Source organism: Myotis nattereri, assembly GCF_964212035.1.
Source record: "Myotis nattereri genome assembly, chromosome: 1".
NCBI classification, from domain to species: domain Eukaryota; kingdom Metazoa; phylum Chordata; class Mammalia; order Chiroptera; family Vespertilionidae; genus Myotis; species Myotis nattereri.
In genome coordinates, this window is record NC_138075.1 from 174,008,250 (window position 1) to 174,030,945 (window position 22,696).

At 40.3% G+C, this 22,696-nt stretch overlaps 1 protein-coding gene across 1 annotated transcript in view; it reads right to left on the reverse strand.

Annotated features, from left to right (window-relative positions):
• The window catches only part of PTPN13 (protein tyrosine phosphatase non-receptor type 13), a 205,838-nt gene that overhangs the window by 75,138 nt on the left and 108,004 nt on the right, over window positions 1-22,696 (reverse strand). Inside the window, exons 10-16 of the mRNA XM_081109984.1 lie at window positions 15,332-15,554; window positions 11,738-11,812; window positions 11,422-11,596; window positions 8,558-8,711; window positions 8,150-8,288; window positions 7,198-7,350; window positions 6,484-6,666 (exon numbers count right to left, since the gene is read on the reverse strand). Of these exons, the coding sequence (XP_080966110.1) occupies window positions 6,484-6,666; window positions 7,198-7,350; window positions 8,150-8,288; window positions 8,558-8,711; window positions 11,422-11,596; window positions 11,738-11,812; window positions 15,332-15,554 (1,102 nt within the window). The remainder of the gene's footprint in view (window positions 1-6,483; window positions 6,667-7,197; window positions 7,351-8,149; window positions 8,289-8,557; window positions 8,712-11,421; window positions 11,597-11,737; window positions 11,813-15,331; window positions 15,555-22,696) is intronic.

Below are 22,696 nucleotides of genomic sequence, written 5' to 3' on the forward strand. Positions count from 1 at the left end.
AGACTAATGTGTCTGGAGAACTGCTTGAGTCCAGGTAGACTGTACACTAGTTCTTGGCTTCTTCTATGGTACAAATTATTCTCCCTACTTCATGTCCCTTGTCTTTGACTTCAAATGCAGAAATAAGTAAGCATAGAAAACTCAATTTGGAAGGCTCACAAAAGATACAATAATGGAGTATTATTCAAACTTCATTCATCCAGGTAACATTTTCATAATTTCTGGTCTTGTTTATAAATTGCTTACGTACACATATTCACTTAAAGAAACTTTATATCACAACTGTAAACAGAAAGCCAGTATCACTTGCCATAAATAGAATCCAACTATAAAAATATGTAATCAATGTAATAAAAACAAAATAGGATGTTGTTGCCAATGAAATCTCTAGGACCCTGTTCTCTTTGTTAAAAAAACAAAACAAAAAACCAGCATTCCAAAATGGCTGCAGAGTAGTGGAAGCTACACTCACCCCTGCTCCCAGACTCAAACCGAATTTACAGTTAAATTATAGAGCAATCAACCTGAATCACCAGCTGAATGTTAGCTGAACGGAACTACCATAACCAAGGGTTTGCAGAAGCCACATAGAGATTGGTCAGAGGGCTGCAGACGGGGCACGTGAGGGAAGCAACCAATTGATGTGTCTCTCTCAAATTGATGTTTCTCTCCCCCCTAACTCTCTCCTATCCTCCCTTTCTTTCTATTCTCTCTGAAAATCACCTTAGGAAAAAATGGCCTAAGGTGAGGATTAGAAAAAAAGAATTTAAAAAAATGAGGAAACCCCAGGTGAGGGGCTGAGAGGCTGGAGGGTATCTCAACGGCAAAACTCTCTCTCCACTTGGAGCAACAGGGACAAGAGGAGGAGCCTGCATAGCACCTGGGGGTGAAGCTCAGTGGGGACTTAGTCGTCTGGGAAAGAAGAGAGTCTGCTACAGATCCCCATGCACCTCCCCAGGAATGAGCACTCCCATTGTTAAGGCACCAGCCTGGGGAGTGCACTCTGCCACGCTCAGTCCTGCGGAGGGATCTGCTCGCTGCACCCAGCAGTGATCTTTGGAGCCCTCATTTTCTGGGCAGGCTCTTGGCAGAGACTCAGTGACTGTGGCTTTAAAAAGGGGACGGGTCTCCCCAGCCTGGTGTGCAGAGCCAGCACCCACCCTGACAACCTGATGAATCACTTGGCTGGCCCCACCCTGTTGAGTTCAGCTGCTCAGGGAAGCCAGAGTGCTATGCAGAGCTGGGACTTGTGGTGCACATCTCCTGCAGAAACTTTGTCTAGGAAAGAGATGGGTGGGTGTGGGGTTGTGTGGCCACATTACAGGGGGACCACTTCTATCTCCCCTGTGAGATAACCCCATGCTACCCCAGGAGGGAGAAGAAGTGACCAATCCCCTCCTACAGGTTTGCAGGCACCACCCCCAAAGGGAGACTGTTTGAATCTACTCTTCCAAATTCCAGATAACGTGCTCTGCAGGGGGGAGTGAGAGCTGGGACATTCAGAATGTGAGTGTCTGGGAAGCTATTGTTTGGGACTAGGACAAAGTGCTTGCCCCCCTCTGTGGGCTAGACCAGCATCACACAAGAGACTCTTGATCTGTCCCCCTGAGCTTGGTGACTCTGCCAGGCTGAGCTTGTTCCTGCAGAGGGGATGGCTGGCTGCACCCAACCTGAGCCTGTAGTGAGCCTGTCCAACGAACTAGAACTGGAGACTCTAGCAGAGACTAAATGGTTTGATTGAATTGGGGCCAATTTCCCATCAAGATACCTTCATCATAAAGCCATCATAACAATTTTGGGAGTCATAGCAGATCTACCTAATACCGAGAGACAAGATGGGGAGACAAAGAAATGTGCCTCAAAAGAAAGAGCAAGAGAAACCCTAGAAAATGTATCAAATGAAATGGAAGCAATCAAAATACCAGATGAAGAGTTTAGAACAATGGTTATAGGAATATTCAGGGACCTTAGGAGAAGAATGGATGATCTCAGTGAGAACTTAAAGAAATTGTAAGAATTAAAAAGGACACAGAAACCATAAAAAATAACTAGTCAGAAATGAAGAATACACTAGAAGGCAGGTTAGATGAAACAGAGGAGCCAATCAGCAATTTAGAGGACAAGATACCAGTAAGTACCCAAGCAGAGCATCAAAAAGAAAAAAGGCCCTGGCTGGCATTGCTCAGTGGTTAGAATGTCAGCCTGTACAATGAAGGGTCACAGGTTCGATTCCTGTCAAGGGCACATACCTGGGTTGTAGGTTTGATTCCAGGCCCTGTAGGTTTGATTCCAGGCCCTGGTTGGGGCACGAGAGGGAAGCAACCAATCGATGTGTCTCTCTCAAATTGATATTTCTCTCTCCCCCAACTCTCTCCTATCCTCCCCTTCTTTCTATTCTCTCTGAAAATCACCTTAGGAAAAAATATCCTAAGGTGAGGATTAGAAGAAAAGAATTTAAAAAAGTGAGGGAAGCCTAAGGGACCTCTGGGACAATGACAAGATAACAACATCCATATCATAGGAGGTCCCAGAAGAAGAGAGTGAGCAAGGGATAGAGAACCAGTTTTAAGAAATAATGGCTGAAAACTTCCCTAAATGGTGAAGGAAAAAGTCATACAAGTATAGGAAGTATAGAGAGTCCCAATCAAGATGAACCCAAAGAGGGTCACAGCAAGACATATCATAATTAAAATACCAAAGATTAAAGACAAAGAGTGAATTTTAAAAGCCAAAAGAATAAAGCAATTAGTACCTACAAAGGTGTTTCCATAACTTTCAGCTAATTTCTCAATAAAAACACTTCAGGCAGAGGGATTGGCATGAAACATTAAAAATGGTGAAAAGCCAGGACCTACAACCAAGATTACTCTATCCAGCAAGTCTGTCATTAAAACTGAAGGCAAAATAAAGAGCTTCACAGACAAAAAACACACACAGAAAAAACCCCCCAAAAAACTAAAGGAATTCATTACCACCAAACCAGTATTGAAAGAAATGTTAAAGGGCCTACTTTAAGAAAAAGAAAAAAAGAAACACAGAGCGAGAGGAATATAGATATGAAGAATAAAATGGCTATATACACCTATCAATAATAACTTTAAATGTAAATGTATTAAATGCTCCAATGAAAAGACATTAAGGTAACTGAATGGATAAGAATATGACTCAGGCCCTGGACAGTGGCTCACTTGGTTGGAGTGTTGTTCCATACTCCAAAAAGTTAAGGGTTCGATTCCCAGTCAGGGCACATACCTAGATCGAGGGTTGAGGGTTTGATCCCTGGTTAGGGCGTGTACGGGAGGCAACCAATCGATGTTTCTCTCTCACATAAATGTTTCTCTCTCTCTCTCTCTTTCTCTCTCTAAAATCAATAAAAAAATATCCTCAGGTGAGGATAAAAAAAACAACAAACAAACAAGAAAAAATGATGCAGTCAAACCTAGATTCTCAAATGTCTCCCATCTCGAACAATTTGCTTCTCAACCTGACCATGCTTTTTATGCTGACACCTAAATGATCAGTCACATGTCTCTCAGGTGACAAAGGAGAGAATGTGCAAGTATGAGTCAGTTTACCACTGTTAAAATCTCAGGATATTGTGTTATGAATATTTTTGTGTGTTTTTTTTGCTTTTGTTGCTGCTTATTATTATTATATTTTGATTTTTTTACTGTACATTTCATTTCCTTTTTGTTAAATTTTCATTTACATTTCATGTCCTTTTTGTTTTTAAAGTGTTTATTTATAGATTAAACAGTAGACATGTACTGTATATAAGAAAGGTTAAAACAGGGAATCATTTGGGGGTCTGGAATGGATTAATTTCATTTAAATTATTTCTAATGGGAAAATATGATTTGGTTTTTGAACAACCTTCCAAACGAATTAAGTTTGGGAAATGAGGTTCCACTGTATACGCTGTCTACAAGAGATCAGCCTCAGAACAAAAAAATACACAGACTGAAAATGAAGAGATGGAAAGGAATTATTCCATGCAAATGGAAACAAACAAACGAAAAGCTGGAGTAGCAACTCTTATACATGGACAAAATGCACTTCAAAACAAAGGCCATTAACAAGAGATAAAGAGCTCATTACATAATACTAAAGCGATCAATCCAGTGAGTGGTTGTAACCTTTGTAAACATATATACACCCAACATAGGAGCACCTAAATGTATAACGAAAATCTTGGTGGAAATTAAGAGAGAGAACGACAGCAATACAATCATAGTAGAAGATTTTAACACCTCACTGTCATCAATGGAGCGATCTTTCAGACAAAAAAATCAACAAGGCAATGGAAACCTTAAATGACACACTGGATCAGCAGGATTTGATTGATATTTACAGACCATTTCATCTCAAAGCAGCAGCATATACATCCTTCTCAAGTACACATGGAACATTCTAAAGACAGACCACATGTTAGGACACAAAATAAGTCTTAACAAATTCAAGAAGATTGAAATCACATCAAGCAAATTCTCTGACCACAATGGTATGAAAGTAGAAATCAATTACAATAAAAGAAACTGAAAAACATTAAAACACATGGAGGCTAAACAGCATATTATTAAACAGTGAATGGGTTAACAATGAGATCAAGGAAGAAATTAAAAATGACCTGGAAACAAATTAAAATGAACACACAACAATCCCAAATCTATGAGACACAGAGAAAGCAGTCCTGAAAGGGAAGTTCATAGCATTATAGGCCTACCTCAAATAAACAATCTAAACCTACAACCTAAAAGAACTAGAAAAAAACCCAAAACACAATAAACAAAACCCAGAGTAAGTAGAAGGAAGGAAATCGTAAAGATCAGAGTGTAAATAAATGACATAGAGACTGGAAAGAAAAACATACAAAAGATCAATGACACCAAGAACTGGCTTTTTGAAAAGATAAACTAAACTGATGAATCTTTAACCCAACTCATCAAGAAAAATAAGAGAGTGAACCCAAATAAACAAAGAGAGACATGAAAGAGGAGTAACAACTGACACCACAGAAATACAGAGGATTGGAAGAAAATATTATGAACAGTTATATGCCAACAAATTGGACAACCTGGACAAAATGGACAAATTCTTAGAAACATACAATATTCCAAAAGTAAATCAGGAAGAATTAGAAAACCTGTTTAGACTGATTACAACTAATGAAACTGAAGTAGTAATAAAATAATATAAAAAACTCTCAGCAAACATAAGTCTTGGACCGGATGGCTTCACAGGTGTATTTTACCAAACACCCAAAGAAGAACTAACACCTATCCTCAAACTATTCCAAAAAAAAATTCAATAGGAGGGAAGACTTTCAAGCTCTTTTTATGAGGGCAATTTTATACTAATTCCAAAACCAGAGAAAGACACTACAAAGAAAGGGAAACTATAGGCCAATATCCCTGATGAACATAGATGCTAAAATCTGCAACTAAATATTAGCAAACTGGATGTATTAGCAATACATTAAAAAGATCAAACACCATGATCAAGTGGGATTTATTCGGGAATACAAGGTTGGTACAATATTTGTGAAACAGTTTACTTCGTTATAAATCCAGGTTAAGTTTCTGGTCTTGACCATCTTGAGAAGATGAGGATGGTCTGGGCTTACCAGTGGAACATATCACCTGGTAATCTTAGTTTACCAGGTTTCAGAGGAAACCAATCAACTAACAATTAGGTCTATAATTGATCTCAAAAGTCTCTAGGTTGAAGATTATTCAGAGTCAGTTGGGGCCTTGTTATTGATATTTTTATAAACATTGTTGGATGAGACTATATTTCTGCTCAAACATAAACTAAAGATGTCAGTAGTTCCTGAATATCATTAAAAAAACAAATACCTGAATATATTTCTGACTCATCTCTGGGGTTTGCCAATTGCTTTTCAATGTTCAGAATAAAAATACGCCTTTATAGTTCCCTATCTTTCATAAACGTGATTTTCTAAATATACTTTTCTAACTTTATGTCTATAGAGAATATACACTAAAAACTGCAGAAAGTTCTGGGATTAGTTCATAAAATCAAGTAAATCTCTAGACCACTGAGATTCAAATAGTTGCTGTGAGGGGCCTATTATTGGGCAAGACAAAGTTCACTGTGGTTAAAATAGTTATCTATCTTAAATACATTAAAGGGGTTTCTCCATGTGAGAAGTTAATACCCTAGAATAAGTTCTGAATTAACAGAAAAGTCAACTAGGTTGCAATTTAACTAAAGTTAATTGAGCATATAACCAGCTAGGAATGTCTAATATTGTTTTTTAAATCACTTCCTGAGAAAACCAAAAACAAACCTCAATAATACTTTCTACAGCTAAGAAAGAAGAGTGAAATACAAAATATTAAGGCATATTAGTCCTACTGAATGACAAGGTTTTAAATTTAAGTAAAGTCAATTAATATGTTACATTTGAAATTGAGAACGCTTATTTAAAAATATAATCAAATGGGGTTAAATTAGACATACTGAAAATGAAATCTTCTTGGTTTCCCTCCATGGAAAGCGAAGGACCAATGTTCGAACTCCATTGTGAACCTCAAATACAAGGACACCTTTAGAACAGACTCCTAGTAATATTCCGGTTTGTGACTTTTTCTCAGGGTGCACCCGGTGAAAATGAACTCCATATTCTGTCAGTCTTTGGCAGACCTGTTGGAACAATACCATACACCTTGCTAAGAGGTGACAAAAAGATACAGAACTTGTACCAATGTAGTTTAATACAGAAAGGATAGTCTTTTCAACAAATGTTGCTAAAACAATTGAATATTCACACGCCAACAAAATGAATCTCAATCCTTATTACACCCAATATATGAAAATTAACCCCAAAATGAACCACAGATTTACATATAAAAGCTAAACTATAAAACTTAGAAACTCTTTGTCACTGTGGGTTAGACAAAGATTTCTTAGATGGGACATAAAAAGCATGAAGCATGGAATCCATAGACAAATAGATACGGGTTCAAATCACAGTTTTACCCCACATAATAGCCATTCACTTTGGGAACATTACATTTCCTTTTTGAGTCTCAGTTCCCTCATTTACAAAAGAATTAAAATACCATGATTTTAGTCAGGAATAAATAAAATGAGATAATTCATAGTATCATTTATTGGCACCTTGCTTACTTTGAAACAGATACAAAGCTTATCACTATAATCTTGTGTAGTTACCTTTAAAAATTCTGACTCCGTCTCTTTTTCAGAAGCTCCTGCATAGGTATTATGCAATTTGGGCAACTCTTCTTTAATATAGGACAAATCAAGTTTCTCCATCACTCTGGGAGGCAAATAATGCTCCAGTCTAAAATAAGACACACCATGAACCTAGAAAGGAGAATGTTTTTGTAAGCAATTCTGTTTGCCCTTTTCCTCCTACTTGAAAGTTCTTGCCTCAACCAAGAGATAAGATGCCTGTATTTACACTTCTCTCTGAGAAGTGAGTTTCAAAGGCAATGCATCAGTCTCTCTCTTATTCAGTGAGGTAGTGTGACTGAACCGACTGGAAACTTGAGGCGAGCCAAATGTCACTATAGGGCTAATGTTCTGTAGGGTGCTGCTTGAGTGGTATAGTCTCTTGCTCCCTCTTAAATCCACTTAAATTCTAGAATATTTGGGCTTGAACATCTATTCTCCATACAGTGAACTCTGCTGGGCTCTCAGCCCATTACTGCATGGATCCATGTGGAAAGTAGAAGGTCCCTTTGATCCAGATTTGACTGGTAACTCTGTGTCTAGTTAGTATCTACCAGGTAGAAATTGGGAAAAGGGTAAATGTTAGATAGCCCGAAACTCTGAAATAGGCTAATTTAAAAAAAGATAGACTGATGGGAAGGAAGAAAGGGAGGGAGGAAGGGAGGGAGGGAGGGAGGGAGGGAAGGAGGGAGGGAGGGAGGAAGGAAGGAAGGAAGGAAGGAAGGAAGGAAGGAAGGAAGGAAAGAAATCCCACAGTGTATGATTGTATATAACCAAAGTACATGGGGAACTTGGTCATTTTGAAGTACCAAACTAGCTTCAAAAATCTCTAGATCTAAACAGCAAACATCTCAACTAGATTTAGTCTTTAATTATGCTGAGAATAAGAACAGTAATGCAAAAGTGGTCCTGGAGAAAAAAAATATCCCACCTCTGGCTGATAATCTCCATACTCAGCCTGGAGAGCCAAAGAGGCCAACAGTAAAGAGGTTTCATCATCACAGTGCATTTTCTCCTCCAAGATATCTTTTCGCAACTGAAGATAATACTGGTGACAGGTCAGAGTATGTCTGGAAAATAAATACAAACACAAGACATCTGGGCTTTATCCTCAATCTTGAGGTAATTTGTATTATTGGCAGATAAGTTTAGTTTCCAAGACAGTTTATTATGAAGCTTTTAAGCCACAATTATTGAATAAACGATGCTGAAGAATTTATTTCTTTTATGATAAAGGAAACATTATCGTCGATCAGATCAAATAGTTCAGTATCAGTAAACTAATGGGTCAAAAACCCAGGGGTCAAGAAGAGAAAAACAGAAACTCTTGCTTACTCACTGGATTAGACTAACATCATCCATGAAAAATTTAATTCGGAAAAACAAAGTAAAATTAACAGTGGCTTTGTTCTTTTTCTTCGGTTCTTCTTTCCATCCCTCTGGGGCCACTTTGGTTAATTTTAAATCAGGATCCACGAAGAAATATTCATTATCTTAAACAAAATAAGAAAACATTCAGATAAAAGAAATATTGAATAAAATAAAATTATGAAGAAATATGACAGGGTACTCTGAGGCAATATGGCTTAGTCTTTTAAGAATGAGGGGTCTTGCCTTGGCCGGTTTTGCTCAGTGGCTAGGGCGTCAGCCTGTGGACTGAAGGGTCCCGGGTTCGATTCTGGTCAAAGGCACATTCTAGGGTTGTGGGCTCAATCTCCAGTGGGGGATGTCAGGAGGCAGCCGATCAATGATTCTCTCTCATCATTGATGTTTCTATCTCTCTCTCTGCCTCTCCCTTCCTCCCTGAAATTAATACAAATATAGTTAAAAAAAGAATGAGAGGTCTTGCCTTAATGGGTGTGGTTCAGTGGTTAGAGTGTTGGCCTATGCATCAAAGGATCTCAGGTTCAATTCTGGTCAAGGGCATGTACCTGAGTTGCAGGTTCAATCCCTGGCCCCAGTTGGGTGCAGGAGGCAACCAATTCATGTGTCCCTCTCACATCGATGTTTTTCTCTCTCCCATCAATGTTTCTCTCTCTCTTCCCACTCCCTCCCTTCCATTCTCTCTAAAAATTAATGGGAAAGATATCCTCGGGTGAGGATTAACAACCACAAAAAAAAAAAAAAAAAAAAAAGAATGAGGGGTTTGAAGACAGATAAACCTGAATTTAACTTCTGGCCACATCATTTACTATCTATGTAATAATGAATAAACTTAACCTCTCTAGACATCAATTTTCTTGTCTGTAAAATGAGGATAGTACCATTTCCTGCAATTCCTACTTTATAAGGCTGTTGTAGGGATCACATGACATAATGGATATAAAACACTTGGTAAAGTGTGCGGCACATGGTAAGCATTCAATAAACATTAGTTATTATTTATTACTAGAGGCCCGGTGCACGAATTCATGCACTGCCAGGGTAAGGAGACGCAGGAGGTTGGCTGGCTGGCCCCGCCCCCCATCAGGGTGGGGAGGGCCAATAGGGGGCGGGGCCAGCTGGGGGAAGGAGCTGCGGGCAGTTGGCTGGTTGGCCCCACACCCTGGTCGAACTCCCAATCGAACTCCCAGTCAAGAGGACAATTTGCATATTAGGCTTTTATTATACAGGAGGATACTGAGCTACCAGCTGAAATCTAGGAAGAACAGTCATCATTTTAAAAATTTATTTTATTATTATTATTTGTTTTAATCCTCACCCAAGGATATTCTTTTCCATTGAGTTTTTAGAGAGAGTGAAAGGGAAGGAAGAGGAGGGGAGAGAAAAACATCAATTTGAGAGAGACACATCAACTAGTTGCCTCCTGCCCCCAACTAGGGGCAGGGAGCAAACCTGCAACTAAGGTACGTGCCCTGGACTGGGAATGGAACCCATGACCCTTCAGTAAGAGGGCTGATACTCTAACCACTGAGCAAAACTGGCCAGAGTTATTTTTTTTAAATCATCACTTAAGTATTATTGACCCTCTCCAAATAATAGCTTATTCACTAAAATTTGATTTATCCAGAATGTTTAAGAAATTAGGTATATTATATATAGAAATTTTAATTAATTGAATATCTTTAATTAGTATTATCTATTTAGCATAAAATTATAATTAGTAAAGTGACAGAAAACCAATTGGCACTAATTGAATATTTACTGGATGACTACAAAATGGAGTATTAGTTTTAAAGAAAAGAATTCAATAAACTGAATTAAAAGAAATATTTCTCTTATCCTGATCTGGCAGGGTTTCAGGATGGTTTGATCCTTCAATTATAATTTATGGTACTTCGTTGTCTAAGCTTTCTAAGATAAATTCTGAGGTAAACAGGAATCTGAAATATGAAAGAGCAATTTATAAACATAACAATTTAAAGAGACTTATTAAGCCCAACTACAAAGGGCTTCTTATTGCTATGGAAATTTTAATTGACAACCAGGAGCGACTTCCAATGAAGCTGTGCTCTGAGGCCACTATAGATGTGAAAGTGGCTCAGATGAGGAGAAAATATGTGAAGTCATATTTTCAGTCATCCACCAGCAACATTCATAAAGACACTGTATATTTTAGGATAGTAGGCTAAAGAAGTTGAAGTGAAGATTCCGAAATAGGGTCCTGCTATATAGTCTTATTAGCAGGATACTAACTTCTAGAATACATAAGCAGGCAATTGACATATATAATGGTCCTCAAAATATAACAATTAAAATCCATTTTTATATAGCCAAAAGCCAAAGAAAATTCTTCATAATCAAGTGCAGAAGATACAAAAAGGACACAGCCACTAAAACAATGCATCTTGCCCTAGCTGGTTTTGCTCAGTAGATAGAGTATCGGCCTATGACTGAAGGGTTCTGGGTTCGAGTCCAGCCATGGGCACAAACCTTGGTTGCAGGCTCGTTGCCAGCCTGGGCCCTGGTTGTTGGCTCGTGCAGGAGGCAACCAATCCATGTGTTTCTCTCTGTCTTTCCCTCTCTCTTCCACTCTCTCTAAAAATCAATGGAAAAATATCCTTGGGTGAGGGTTAAAAGGAAGAAAAGAAAAACCAAAAACAACGCACCTAGTTAGAAGAAGGAAGGGAGTTCCTAGACTCCTACTCCTCCCTGCTGAATGTTTATGTAATTACTATTTCTCAAAGCAAGGTTGGGCATAACAGGTCAGTCAAATTGTTGCCAAGTTTTCATATTGCAACCCGAATTTAAAAATTTTGGTACCTTTGAGGACAGCTAAAGCAAACAAATGATGTTCCACCAAGCCAATATGGGCCACAACCATATCAAACACATCTTTACATATGGTTTTGGTATCACAAGTCAGTTCCAATCTCTGCCCACTCAGAAGCATTACATTTACTTTTCTTCGGTTATCCTCATTCTTCCCTTTCTTTGTCTACAATTGGAAAAAAAAAGAAAAAAGAATGGCATCTATTAAAGTAAACTTTGTAAGAATTTCAACTGTTTTTTTTTTCTCCCTTCAAATCATTACTGAAATTATTTTCTAAGAGTGATACAAATTGGTTTTATTACTTACAAGGATAGACCGTGGCAAATCCAAAGATACAAAAGGTTCTATCGTCATTTTCACAAACTCGGGGCCAAAGAAATTCTGCAAATCACATAATAAGTAAAATTAAGAGATTTAATTATTCTAGCTCTTTCCTTCAAAAGAAATAATGTAATAATAAAAATAAATTACATGTAAAGCCACCTGATTAGAAGTAGGTGACCTGAAACAAATGCAGAAACTTTCAATAAAGAAGGACAGTGGAGTTGACCAGATCAGGAAGGGAAGGTGCCTTACACTCAGTGTGGACAGAAGCTTTTCCTCAGCTCTGTTTTCTACCAGTGACACCAAATGAAAAGCCTAGTTTTATACTGTTTCACAAGATTTTCCATTTTTGGACTCCAAAATGACTCAGACTCTTAAAAGTACAACAGCAGTCTTAATTTTTGAAGTAATATAGAGTTTCAAGCTCATTAAGGATGTGGTTTAATATTGCTAATGTGTGAAGGGATTGTACAGAATCTCACTGTTTTAGAGAGTGAGACTGAATCTGTCCTAAAACAAGTCATAATTAAAAAAACAAAATATATAAAATACTGTGATTGTCAAAATATACATTTGTGATTACAAAATATTCATATCCATCTGTAAGTATGTTCTTGGAACCCTGTGACACTATTCTTTTGTTCAAAATACTGACTATTAGGGATAGTATATGTATCATAGCTTCTGCCCCTTACTGCTGTCTCAAGTAAGAAAATCCTATCTCAGGAGCTGGGAGGACTTGGGAGAGGGAGAAAGTGGAGTCCACACACCACAATTATTGCTTCTCAATGTACTCTTTGCCTTGACCTACTGTATATCCAGGGTTTCTGCCCAGAGGGAAGAACTGATTGAGGAGATGTCTTAAATCAAGATAGACTCCAGGTCAGAGTAGGATCAGAATAGATTGAAAGATTATGTCCAAATGGACAAAGGTGGGAAAAAAGCAGGGCTAATCTTGAAGCCAAAGGCAGGTGGTGTGTGGAGCCTCTCATGGAGGCTCCAGAAGTTTTATTTTTATGTTGTTTTTTTCTTTGCATTCGGCTGTACAGATCATTTTATAGCTCGGTGTGGGAATTCTACCCAATTAACCAAGTGTGAAACATGACAGATACCATTTAAGTAAAAGTTTAACATTATGGGTTTGTTAATAATCAACGAACGAACCAATAGGGCACATTTTAAACAAGAATAGAAATAGAGCAGAAAAAAATGAGAATGGCCTGCCATGGGAAACAGAATCTAATATAGATCAACTACGGCAACAGGGTATGAACAAGTTAAAATGTGTCTGCATCAAGAGTAATATAAAAACAAAATTAAATAAAAATTTATGTTTTGGGAAAGAACATTAATTCAATTGTGGAATTGTTCCTCTAATACTAGTACTCTTTTTCAGCCCCCAAAACATACCCTTCTTGCTCTTTTCAGAAAACAACAACAAACACCATACCACCATGCGACCATTTAATGACCAATAGTTCAAATTCTCTAGTCACTGATAAAGCATGTCTCTGATAAAGTGTTTTTAAAACAGCCAGGCACTGACTGCCTATATGACAGCACAGGTTTTTAGTGGGATTACACGTAACAGTGGCATATTGTAAAGGTACAGACTGCCAGTTATATGAATCTCTAGTGAGCCAAAGTTTTACATGAATTCTATGATTTAGGAAAATGATGTGTATATATGTGTGCCTTTTATGCTTTATGTATGCCTTTAATGCTTCTGATAATTAACTTTAGCATGATACCCTGCCTATTGCCTAATTTTGACAAAGATATTATTTGTAACTAGAGGCCCAGTGCATGAAATTCGTGCATGGTGGGGGGAGGGTCCCCTTAGCCCAGCCTGCACCCTCTCTAATCTGGGACCCCTCAGGGGACATCCCTCTCATAATCCTGGACCACTGGCTCCTAATCGCTCACCTGCCTGCCTGCCTGGTCACCCCTAACTGCACCCCCCCGCCAGCCTGGTTGCCCCCAACTGGCCCCCCTGCTGGTCTGGTCACCCCCAAAAGCCCCCCCGCCGGCCTGGTTGCCCCTCACAGCCCCCCACCAGCGTGGTCACCCCATGCAGCCTGTTGTTCAGTTGTTTGGTCATCCCTCACTAACCCTCCTGCCGGTCTGGTCACAGGTAGCCATCTTGTGAGGGTGTGATGGTCAACTTGCATATTATCACTTTATTATATAGGATAATAAATTGATGAAGCCTTATTGAGTATCTTCTTTTCAGTTTAAAACAAATTCAGTATGTTTATTGGAATTTAATAACTTTAAAATGGGACAGTGTCTTATCAATTACAACTCAATTCCAGATTTTAAAAATTAAAACAAAACAGAAAAGGGTAATATATTTTCTGAGTGCAGAACAAAAAAAGAAAAAAAATCATTCTAGATTTTATCCCTTTTACTAGTATTTATTTTGCTTTTGAAGAATGATTTGTAAAGAAACAATACAAATGAAAGATTGCCTCACCTACCAAATTGGTGGTGGTGGTGATGATAATAATATCTGGAGTAGGTAAGAATACAGTGAAAGAGGCACGATCATAAAAGCATAAATTAGTACAAACTTTTTGAAGAGGGCAATTTAATAATATGTGTCAAATGTCTTAAAAGATGTTGCCTTTGATTTGGCTATTTTATTTGGAGGAACATATTTGCAAAGATTTAGCTATAGGGATGTTCAAAGGAGCAATGCTTGCAATAGCAACAAAAAAACAATAAATTAGAAAAATTTAAAATGTCCAATAATGAGAAACTTATTAAAGAAAGTATGAGCCCTAGCCAGTTTGGCTCAGTGGACAGAGCGTTGGTCTATGGACTGAAGGGTCTCAGGTTTGTTCCCAGTCACGGGCACATGCCCAGGTTGCGGGCTCGATCCCCAGGAGGGGGTGTGCAGGAAGCAGGTGATCAATGATTCTCTCTCATTGATGTTTCTCTCTCCCCCACTTCCTTCCTCTCTGAAATCAATAAACATATATTTTAAAAAAAGGAAAAAAAATTATGGTACATGGTAAATTCACAAAATGGAATACTTTACTGCCCTTAACAATAATATTATAGAAGTTGTAAAATTTTCCAAGATATTTTACATGAAATAAGAAGTCTGCTCATTTTGAGCTTATGTTTATAAAAATAAATGGCATATATTGAAACAAAATAAACCAACGGAAACACATAAAAAAAAAATTCCTCACAGATACAAAATGCATATTTGTTTATCCTTGTGTTTGGAGATTGTAGTATGAGGGTATATGCTTGGAACTGCATGACTATAAAGTGAATTATTGCCACAATTCTGAAAATGACAGCGCAGAAAGACGGACTGTTCTTGATAACATTCATGAGCTTCCGAACTAACCGTGAACATCTATCTGATCTGCTTGGGCTTTGATGTAATGAATTTCTTATTAAAAGATGATGCCCACAGTGCTGAATAAAGCCAGCTACGAACACTAACGTGAGATTCATTTCCAGGCAACTTCAGGGTCCCCACAGAACAGCTACGAGTTCTTTGCACAGCGTCTCCCCACGAGACGAAGCTCAGCCGCAGCGATCTGAGGACCAGCTTACCCTTAGTTTTCTCTGGGTCATGGCTGCTTCCAGAGCCACTTCTCTTAAAGGGTCCCTGGTGATGTCAAGCATGGAAGCTTTGATCGTATCCCCTGGATACAGGCTCAGCCGAGACTGTCTAAGGGCCATCCTGGCTTGGAGCTGCATCATTTCTTCTTCTTGCCGTTTTAGCATAATCTCTTGATTAATTAAGTTGCCTTCAAAGGGTGTTTCATATTGTCTGCTATATAAAAAAAGTGGAGAAAAGTAAGGATGGGGAAGAAAACAGTTATTTTAAGTCTAATCAATTAAAACCAAGTTAGCTTGGCTGGTGTGGCTCAGGGATTACACTTCAACCCATGAACCAGGAGGTCACTGGTTTCATTCCCAGTCAGGGCACATGCCTGGTTGTGGCCTCAATCCCAGTAGGGGGCGTACAAGAGGCAGCCAATCTATGTTTCTCTTTCATTGATGTTTCTCTCTATCATTCTCCCTTCCTCTCTGTAAAAATCAATAAAACCTATTAAAAAAATAAAAACCATGTTAAATAAAGAAATCAAGAATTTAAACAAATTTTTTATTTGTCATCTCAGAAGAACCCTTGCAGTTCTACTTCTTTTCAATCCTCACCAGAGGATATGTTTCCATTAATTTTTAGAGAGAGTGGAAGGGAAGGGGAGAGATAGAGAGAGAGAAACATCAATGTGAGAGAGACACATTGATTGGTTGCCTCCTGCATGTGCCCCAACTAGGGCAGGGGATAGAACCTGCAACCAATTAGGGCTCAGTTCTACTTTTAATGTACTGATATAATATGCTATCCCAATTTCTGTGGGTATATCTATTTTCTCCACCTCTTCTCTGAACATGTAGCATCCTATGAAAACTGCTTCCCCTAGAACTCTCTCAGATTGGGGCTGTTCTATCCTTTTTAAAAAAATATGTTTTTTTAATTCATTTTTTAGAGAGAGAGGAAGCTGAGAGGGATAGAGAAACATCAAAGAGAAAAGCATCCATTGTTTGCTTCCTGCACTCTAGTGAGCCCGCAACCCAGGCATGTGCCCTGATAGGGAATTGAACCAGTGACCTCTCGGTGCATAGGATAATGCTCAGCCAACTGAGCTGTTCTACACTTACAGTCCTGAAAACCTGGGCCTGGCGATGGGGTTGAGATTCCTCTTAATACTAATTTCAGCTTCCAGATGATTAGTCATGCTCCACCATTAAGCCCCAGGTTCCTTGAAGTACATGCTATGAAATCATACCATCCACAGCTCTGCTTTGCTCTAGACATTTGTTGTCTCTACTAGAGGCCCAGTGCATGAAATTCGTGCATGGGTAGGGTCCCTAGCAGCAGCCAGCTGCAGCATCCCTTCCTCCGGCGGTTGCCTGTAGCTGGCTGGTGCCTCCCTTTCTGCAGTTGGCCAGCTGGCCCCGCCCCCTGGTCAAACTCCTGGTAGAGGGGACAATTTGCAAATTGGGCTTTTATTATTTAGGACTAGAGGTTCGGTGCACAAAATTCATGCACTCAGGGGGTCCCTCAGCCTGGCCTGCACCCTCTCACAGTCCAGGAGCCCTTGGGGGATGTGTGACTCGGGGGAGAGGGCTTAAGCCGTCAGTCAGACATCCTTAGTGCTGCTGCGGAGGTGGGAGAGGCTCCTGCCACTGCCGCTGTGCTCGCCAGCCATGAGCCCAGCTTCTGGCTGAGTAGTGCTACCCTTATGGGACTGGACCAAAACCAGCTCTCTGAAATCCCCCGAGGAGTCCAGGATTGCGACAGGGTGCAGGCCAGGCCAAGGGACCCCACCGGTGCACAATCAAGGCATGGGAGAAATGCAGGAGGTTGGCCAGCCAGGGAGGGACTGCAGGAGGGCTCCAGGGCGTGTCCAGCCCCTCTTGCTCAGTCCCGATCGTCAGGACCCCAGCAGCAAGCTAACCTACTGGTTAGAGCGTCTGCCCCCTGGTGGTCAGTGCATGTCATAGCGAGCAGTTCAGCTGCCTTAGCATATCATTAGCATGTTATGCTTTGATTGGTTGAAGGGCCAACTGGTCGACTGGACACTTAGCATATTAGGCTTTTATTATATAGGATTGGTTGACTCCCCTTATTTATTAAGAACTTAAATGCCCGATTCAGCCCTGGCCAGTTATGTTCAATGGTTAGAGCATTGGCCCATGCACTGAAGCATCTGGGATTTGATTCCTAATCAAGAGCATGTACCTCAGTTGCTGGCTTGATCCCTAGCACTTCCATGTGAGAGGCAACTAATTGATGTCTCTACCACTGATGTGTCTCTCTCTTTCCCTCTCTCCCACCTTCTACTCTATCTAAAAGCAATGGAAAAAAAGCCCGACTCAGTCTTTTTCTTCACCTCTACTTCTGTCATCATTCATGGTGGGTTTGTATGCATAGGCTGAGGAGTCCTCCAACACTCTGGCCTCCTTCACTGCCACCAGCAATCGACTCTTATGGTCATACTGGCTATTAACAATAACCACGCCACCTCTAAAATTTCCTATTTCTATCCTCCAATACCATCTCTATATAATCTCATTTTTCTAGCTCACTTCCTCTAATAGTTTTCTTCAAATAATTCATTGACTCTACTAGGAATTTTAATCCATTTACTCCATCACTTTCTCTCTGGCTATCACCCTTCTCCTGCCAATGCATTGCTTGAAATCTAAGCCCATCATTAAAATCATTCCTTTGCATAAACCTGAACTCTCGTGAAACTGCAGAACCATGCTGACTGATCTCACCTGACTCTCAAGCACTGCCTGGCAACTAATTTTCTTAAGAGAACTATCTATACTAATAAAAGGGTAATATGCTAATTACACTGGACATCTTCTGCACATCCTTCTGGATAAAGCCACAGTGGCGGGGGCCGATGCAGTGGCAGTTAGGGGTGACCAGGCTGGCAGGGGAGGGGAGTTAGGGGCGATCAGGCTGGCAGGGGAGAGCAGTTAGGGGGATCAGGATGGCAGGGGCAAGTTAGGGGGATCAGACAGGCAGGCAGAGAGGATAGGGGCAATCATGCTGGCAGGCAGGTGAGCAGTTAGGAGCCAGCAGTCCTGGATTGCGAGTCGGACATCCCCTGAGGAGTCCCAGATTGGAGAGGGTGCAGGCCAGGCTGAGGGACCGCCCCCTCCCCCCGCACGAATTTCATGCACCAGGCCTCTAGTTTTATATAATCTCTTCATTTCTTTCCTTTTCTTTTCAAAGCTCCAATACTCTCTCCCTCTTCCTCTTTCAACTTTTCCTTGGTTTTCTTGGTTAAAAAAAAAAAAGAAGCAATCAGGAAACAACTTCCTCATCCTTAACCACCAAACTTTCCAAATTATATCCATGTGTTCTTCCTTCTCTTCTGTTACAATGAATGGATGTTCTGCACACTTACATAATCCCAAAACCTCTATGTGCATGGGATTCAGTCCCTTCCCCCTACTCAAAGACTTCGCTTCTGCTATTATTCTCACATGCATCAATAGTCTGGTATAGTAGGTTATCCTCATTAGAATAAAAAATGCTATACTATTTCCTACTCAGAATAAACTATCCACCTTTGATTCCACATCATCTTTAAGATTCTATCCCATTTGTTTTTTGCTGTTATTTAGAGTAAATCTCTTAAAAACTGTCATTTAAATTTTACCTCTACTTCATCTCCCACTCTCTCAGACTCTGACCAATAGTTCCTGTTATTCCACCAAAATTGGTTAAAAAAATGACTGTCAAAGCCAAAGGACAATTATCAATTTTTAATTGTACTTGACCTCTAAGCACCATGTGACATAGTTGCGCAATCCTTTCTCTTCTTGGAACATTTGACTTCTGGAAACCATGCTCTTTATTTTCTGTCTGCTTCACAGCCTTCTCCTTTTTCGTGTCTTTTGCTGGATCCTCCTTCATTTCAAATCTCTTAATGTTAGACTAAAACAGTACACAGACCTCCAGATTTTTCTAGTTTCTATGTACTCCATCTCATTTAGTCACTTAGTCCTAATCACCTCATATGTTCTTATAACTCCAGTCTCTCCCCTGAATTCTAATTCTATTCACCTGCCTAGGTGAGTGTTTGACTTGGATGTTAATATGCATCATTAGCCTAATATGTCTAAAACCAAATTATTGATACTTCTTTCCATATCTCAATCATTTTCTGTTTGTTTAGGAAACAACTTGGAGTCATTCTGATTCCTCTTTCTTGAAAATCCCACATCCAATACAGCAGCAAATCCTGAAGGCACAATCTTAAAGATATCTGTATTTGACTCTTCTCTATCACTAACAACCTATGCTGTTTACATCTCACACGGGGTGCTGTAATTGCCTCCTAACTGGTCTCTTACTCCTGTAAATCCATTCTTAACAGATCAGACCTTCAAAATCCCACTAAAATGTAAATTAGATTCTGGCTCTCTATGCTTTTTAAAAAACATATCTTTATTGTTTAGTGTAGTGATTCTCAACCTTCCTAATGCCACGACCCTTTAATACAGTTTCTCATGTTGTGGTGACCCCCGATTTCATTGTTACAAATTGAACATAATTAAAGCATAGTGATTAATCACAAAAACAATATGTAATGATATATGTGTTTTCCAATGGTCTTAGGCGACCTTTGTGAAAGGGTCGTTCGACCCCCAAAGGGATCGCGACCCAAAGGTTGAGATCCACTGGTTTAGAGTATTACAGATATCCTCCCTTTCCCCCCCCCTTGACCTCTTCCACCCTGCTCCTGTCCTACACCCAGGACTTCCCCACACTATGGTTATGCATATCCTAAGTAATAAAAGCCTAATATGCAAATTGACTAAATGGCAGAACAACCAGCAGAATGATCGGTTGCTATGATATGCACTGACCACCAGGGGGCAGACGCTCAATGTAGGAGCTGCCCCAAGCCTGCAGGCCCTAGGCCAGCCAAGGTGGGCGCAAGCAGGCCCCCCCCCCCCCCCCGATTGCCCTGCCGGTTACGCTGCAGAGGGAGGCGACTGACAGGGGCAGCAGGGGGCAAGGCCGGTGAGCAGGAGGCGCCAGGCCTGTCAAGGCAGGTGCCAGCAGGGGCCCCCAGATTGCCCTGCTGGTCGCCCTGCAGAGGGAGATGACCAGTGGTGGTGGCGGCAGTCGGGGGTGGGGAGGCAATGAATGGTTGGTGCCAGGATGGCCAAGGTGGGTGCCAGCAGGGACCCCCTGATTGCCCCACAGAGGGACACAACTGGTGGCAGTGGCTGGGGGCAGGGCCGGTGAGTGGGGGGCCCTGATCACCCCACCGGTCGACCCACAGATCAGCCCTGATCGCCGGCCAGGCCTAGAGACCTACCCGTGCACGAATTTCATGCACCGGGCCTCTAGTATGCATATAAATTCATTGGTTAATCTCTTCCCACCCACGCCCTTCCCTCTGAAATACATCAGTCTGTTGTATGCTTCAAAGTCTCTGGATCTTCTCTATTCATCATATTTTGTTTATTAGATTCCATATATAAATGAGAGCATGTGATACTTATCTTTCTCTGACTGGCTTATTTCACTTAGCATGATACTCTTCAGGTCCCTCCTGCTGTTCCAAAGGATAAGATAGCCTTCTTTTTTACATTTACATAGTATTCCACTGTGTAAATGGACCACAGTCCAGTTTCTTTTTCTTTATTTTTGTGGTTTTTTTTGTGAGTGTATCAGCTTATCTTAGGTTCCGCATGCCAGATTTTTTTTTTTTTTTGTGGTGAGATGGTCTTTTTTTTTTGTTTTGTTTTTATTAAATCTTTATTGTTTTTTATGAATTTGGGTGCTCCTGCATTGGGTGCATATATGTTTACCAGAGTTATATCTTCTTGTTGTATTGATCCCTTTAGTATTATGAAGTGGCCTTCCTTATCTCTTGTTATGGCCTTCACTTTGAGGTCTATTTTGTCTGATATAAGTATTGCTACCCCAGCTTTCTTTTCCTTTCCATTTGCCTGAAAGATATTTTTCCATCCTTTCACTTTCAGTCCGTGTGAGTCCCTTCTAATGAGGTGGGTTTCTTGTAGACAGCAGATGTATGGGTCATGTTTTTTTATCCATTCAGCCACTCGATGTCTTTTGTTTGGAGCATTTAGTCCGTTTACGTTTAAAGTTATTATTGAAAGGTACTTGTTTGTAGCCATTTCTGTTTTTGTGTGGCTGTTTTCTTTCTGAGCTTTTTATTTCTTATTTTTATACCAGTCCCTTTAGCATTCCTTGCATTGCTGGCTTGGTGGTGATAAACTCCCTTAGCCTTTTTTTGTCTGTGAAGCTTCTTATTTCCCCTTCAAGTTTGAATGATAACCTTGCTGGATAGAGTATTCTTGGATTCAGTCCTTTGCTTTGCATCACTTTGTAAATTTCTGTCCATTCTTTTCTGGCCTGATGTGTTTCTGTTGAGAAATCATTTGACAATCTAATGGGAGATCCCTTGTATGTAACTTTCCGTCTCTCTCTTGCAGCCTGTAAGATTCTCTCTTTGTCCTGAACGTTTGCCATGGTAATTATGATGTGTCTTGGTGTGGGTCTTTTCGGGTTCACCTTGTTTGGGACTCTCTGGGCTTGTGTGACTTTTTTCTTCCCCACCTCAGGGAAGTTTTCTGATATTATTTCTTCTAGTAGGTTTTCTAATCCTTGTTCATCCTTCTGTTGTTCTGGTACCCCTATTATTCGTATGTTGTTTCGTTTCATGTTGTCCCAAAGCTCCCTTAGGCTCTCCTCCTGTCTTTTAATTTTTTTCTCCAATTGCAGTTCAGTTTGGGTGTGTTTTGCTTCCTTGTCTTCTAATTCACTAATTCGATCCTCTGCTTCTCCTAGTCTACTGTTGATACTTTCAATGGAGTTTTTCATTGCAGCTATATCACTCTTCATTTCTTCTTGGGTCTTACTTAAGTTGTTGATTTTTTCATCTGTTTCTTCTAGCTTCTTGCAGAGGTTGTCGATTTTTTCCTCCATCCGGTTTATGCACTCTAGGATCCTTATTCTGAATTCTTTTTCTGTCATGTTGCATGCCTCTGTATTACTTAGCTGCTTTTCTGGAGAGTCCTCCTTCTCTTTCCTTTGGGGGTTTCTTTGTCTACCCATGTTTGATCTCACTGACATATCTAGACGTTGAGTCGTTCAGTGGTTGCTCCCTTGGTGGCAGTGACTCCTTGGTCTGTGGTTGCTCTTCGGGCGGTTGCGGTAGCAGCTGCTCTTCAGTTGGCAGCAGCTCCTCTGGTGGGTGCTGTTCACAGCTGTGGTGGCTCTTCTGGCTGGTAGGGCGAGGTTTCACGTACAGCTGCTGTTCCTCAGCAGAGGGTGTTGGTGCTCAGGAGGTTGCTGTTGCTTGGATCTGCTTTCCAAGGGAGTTCTGCTCTTCCAGGCTGCAAACC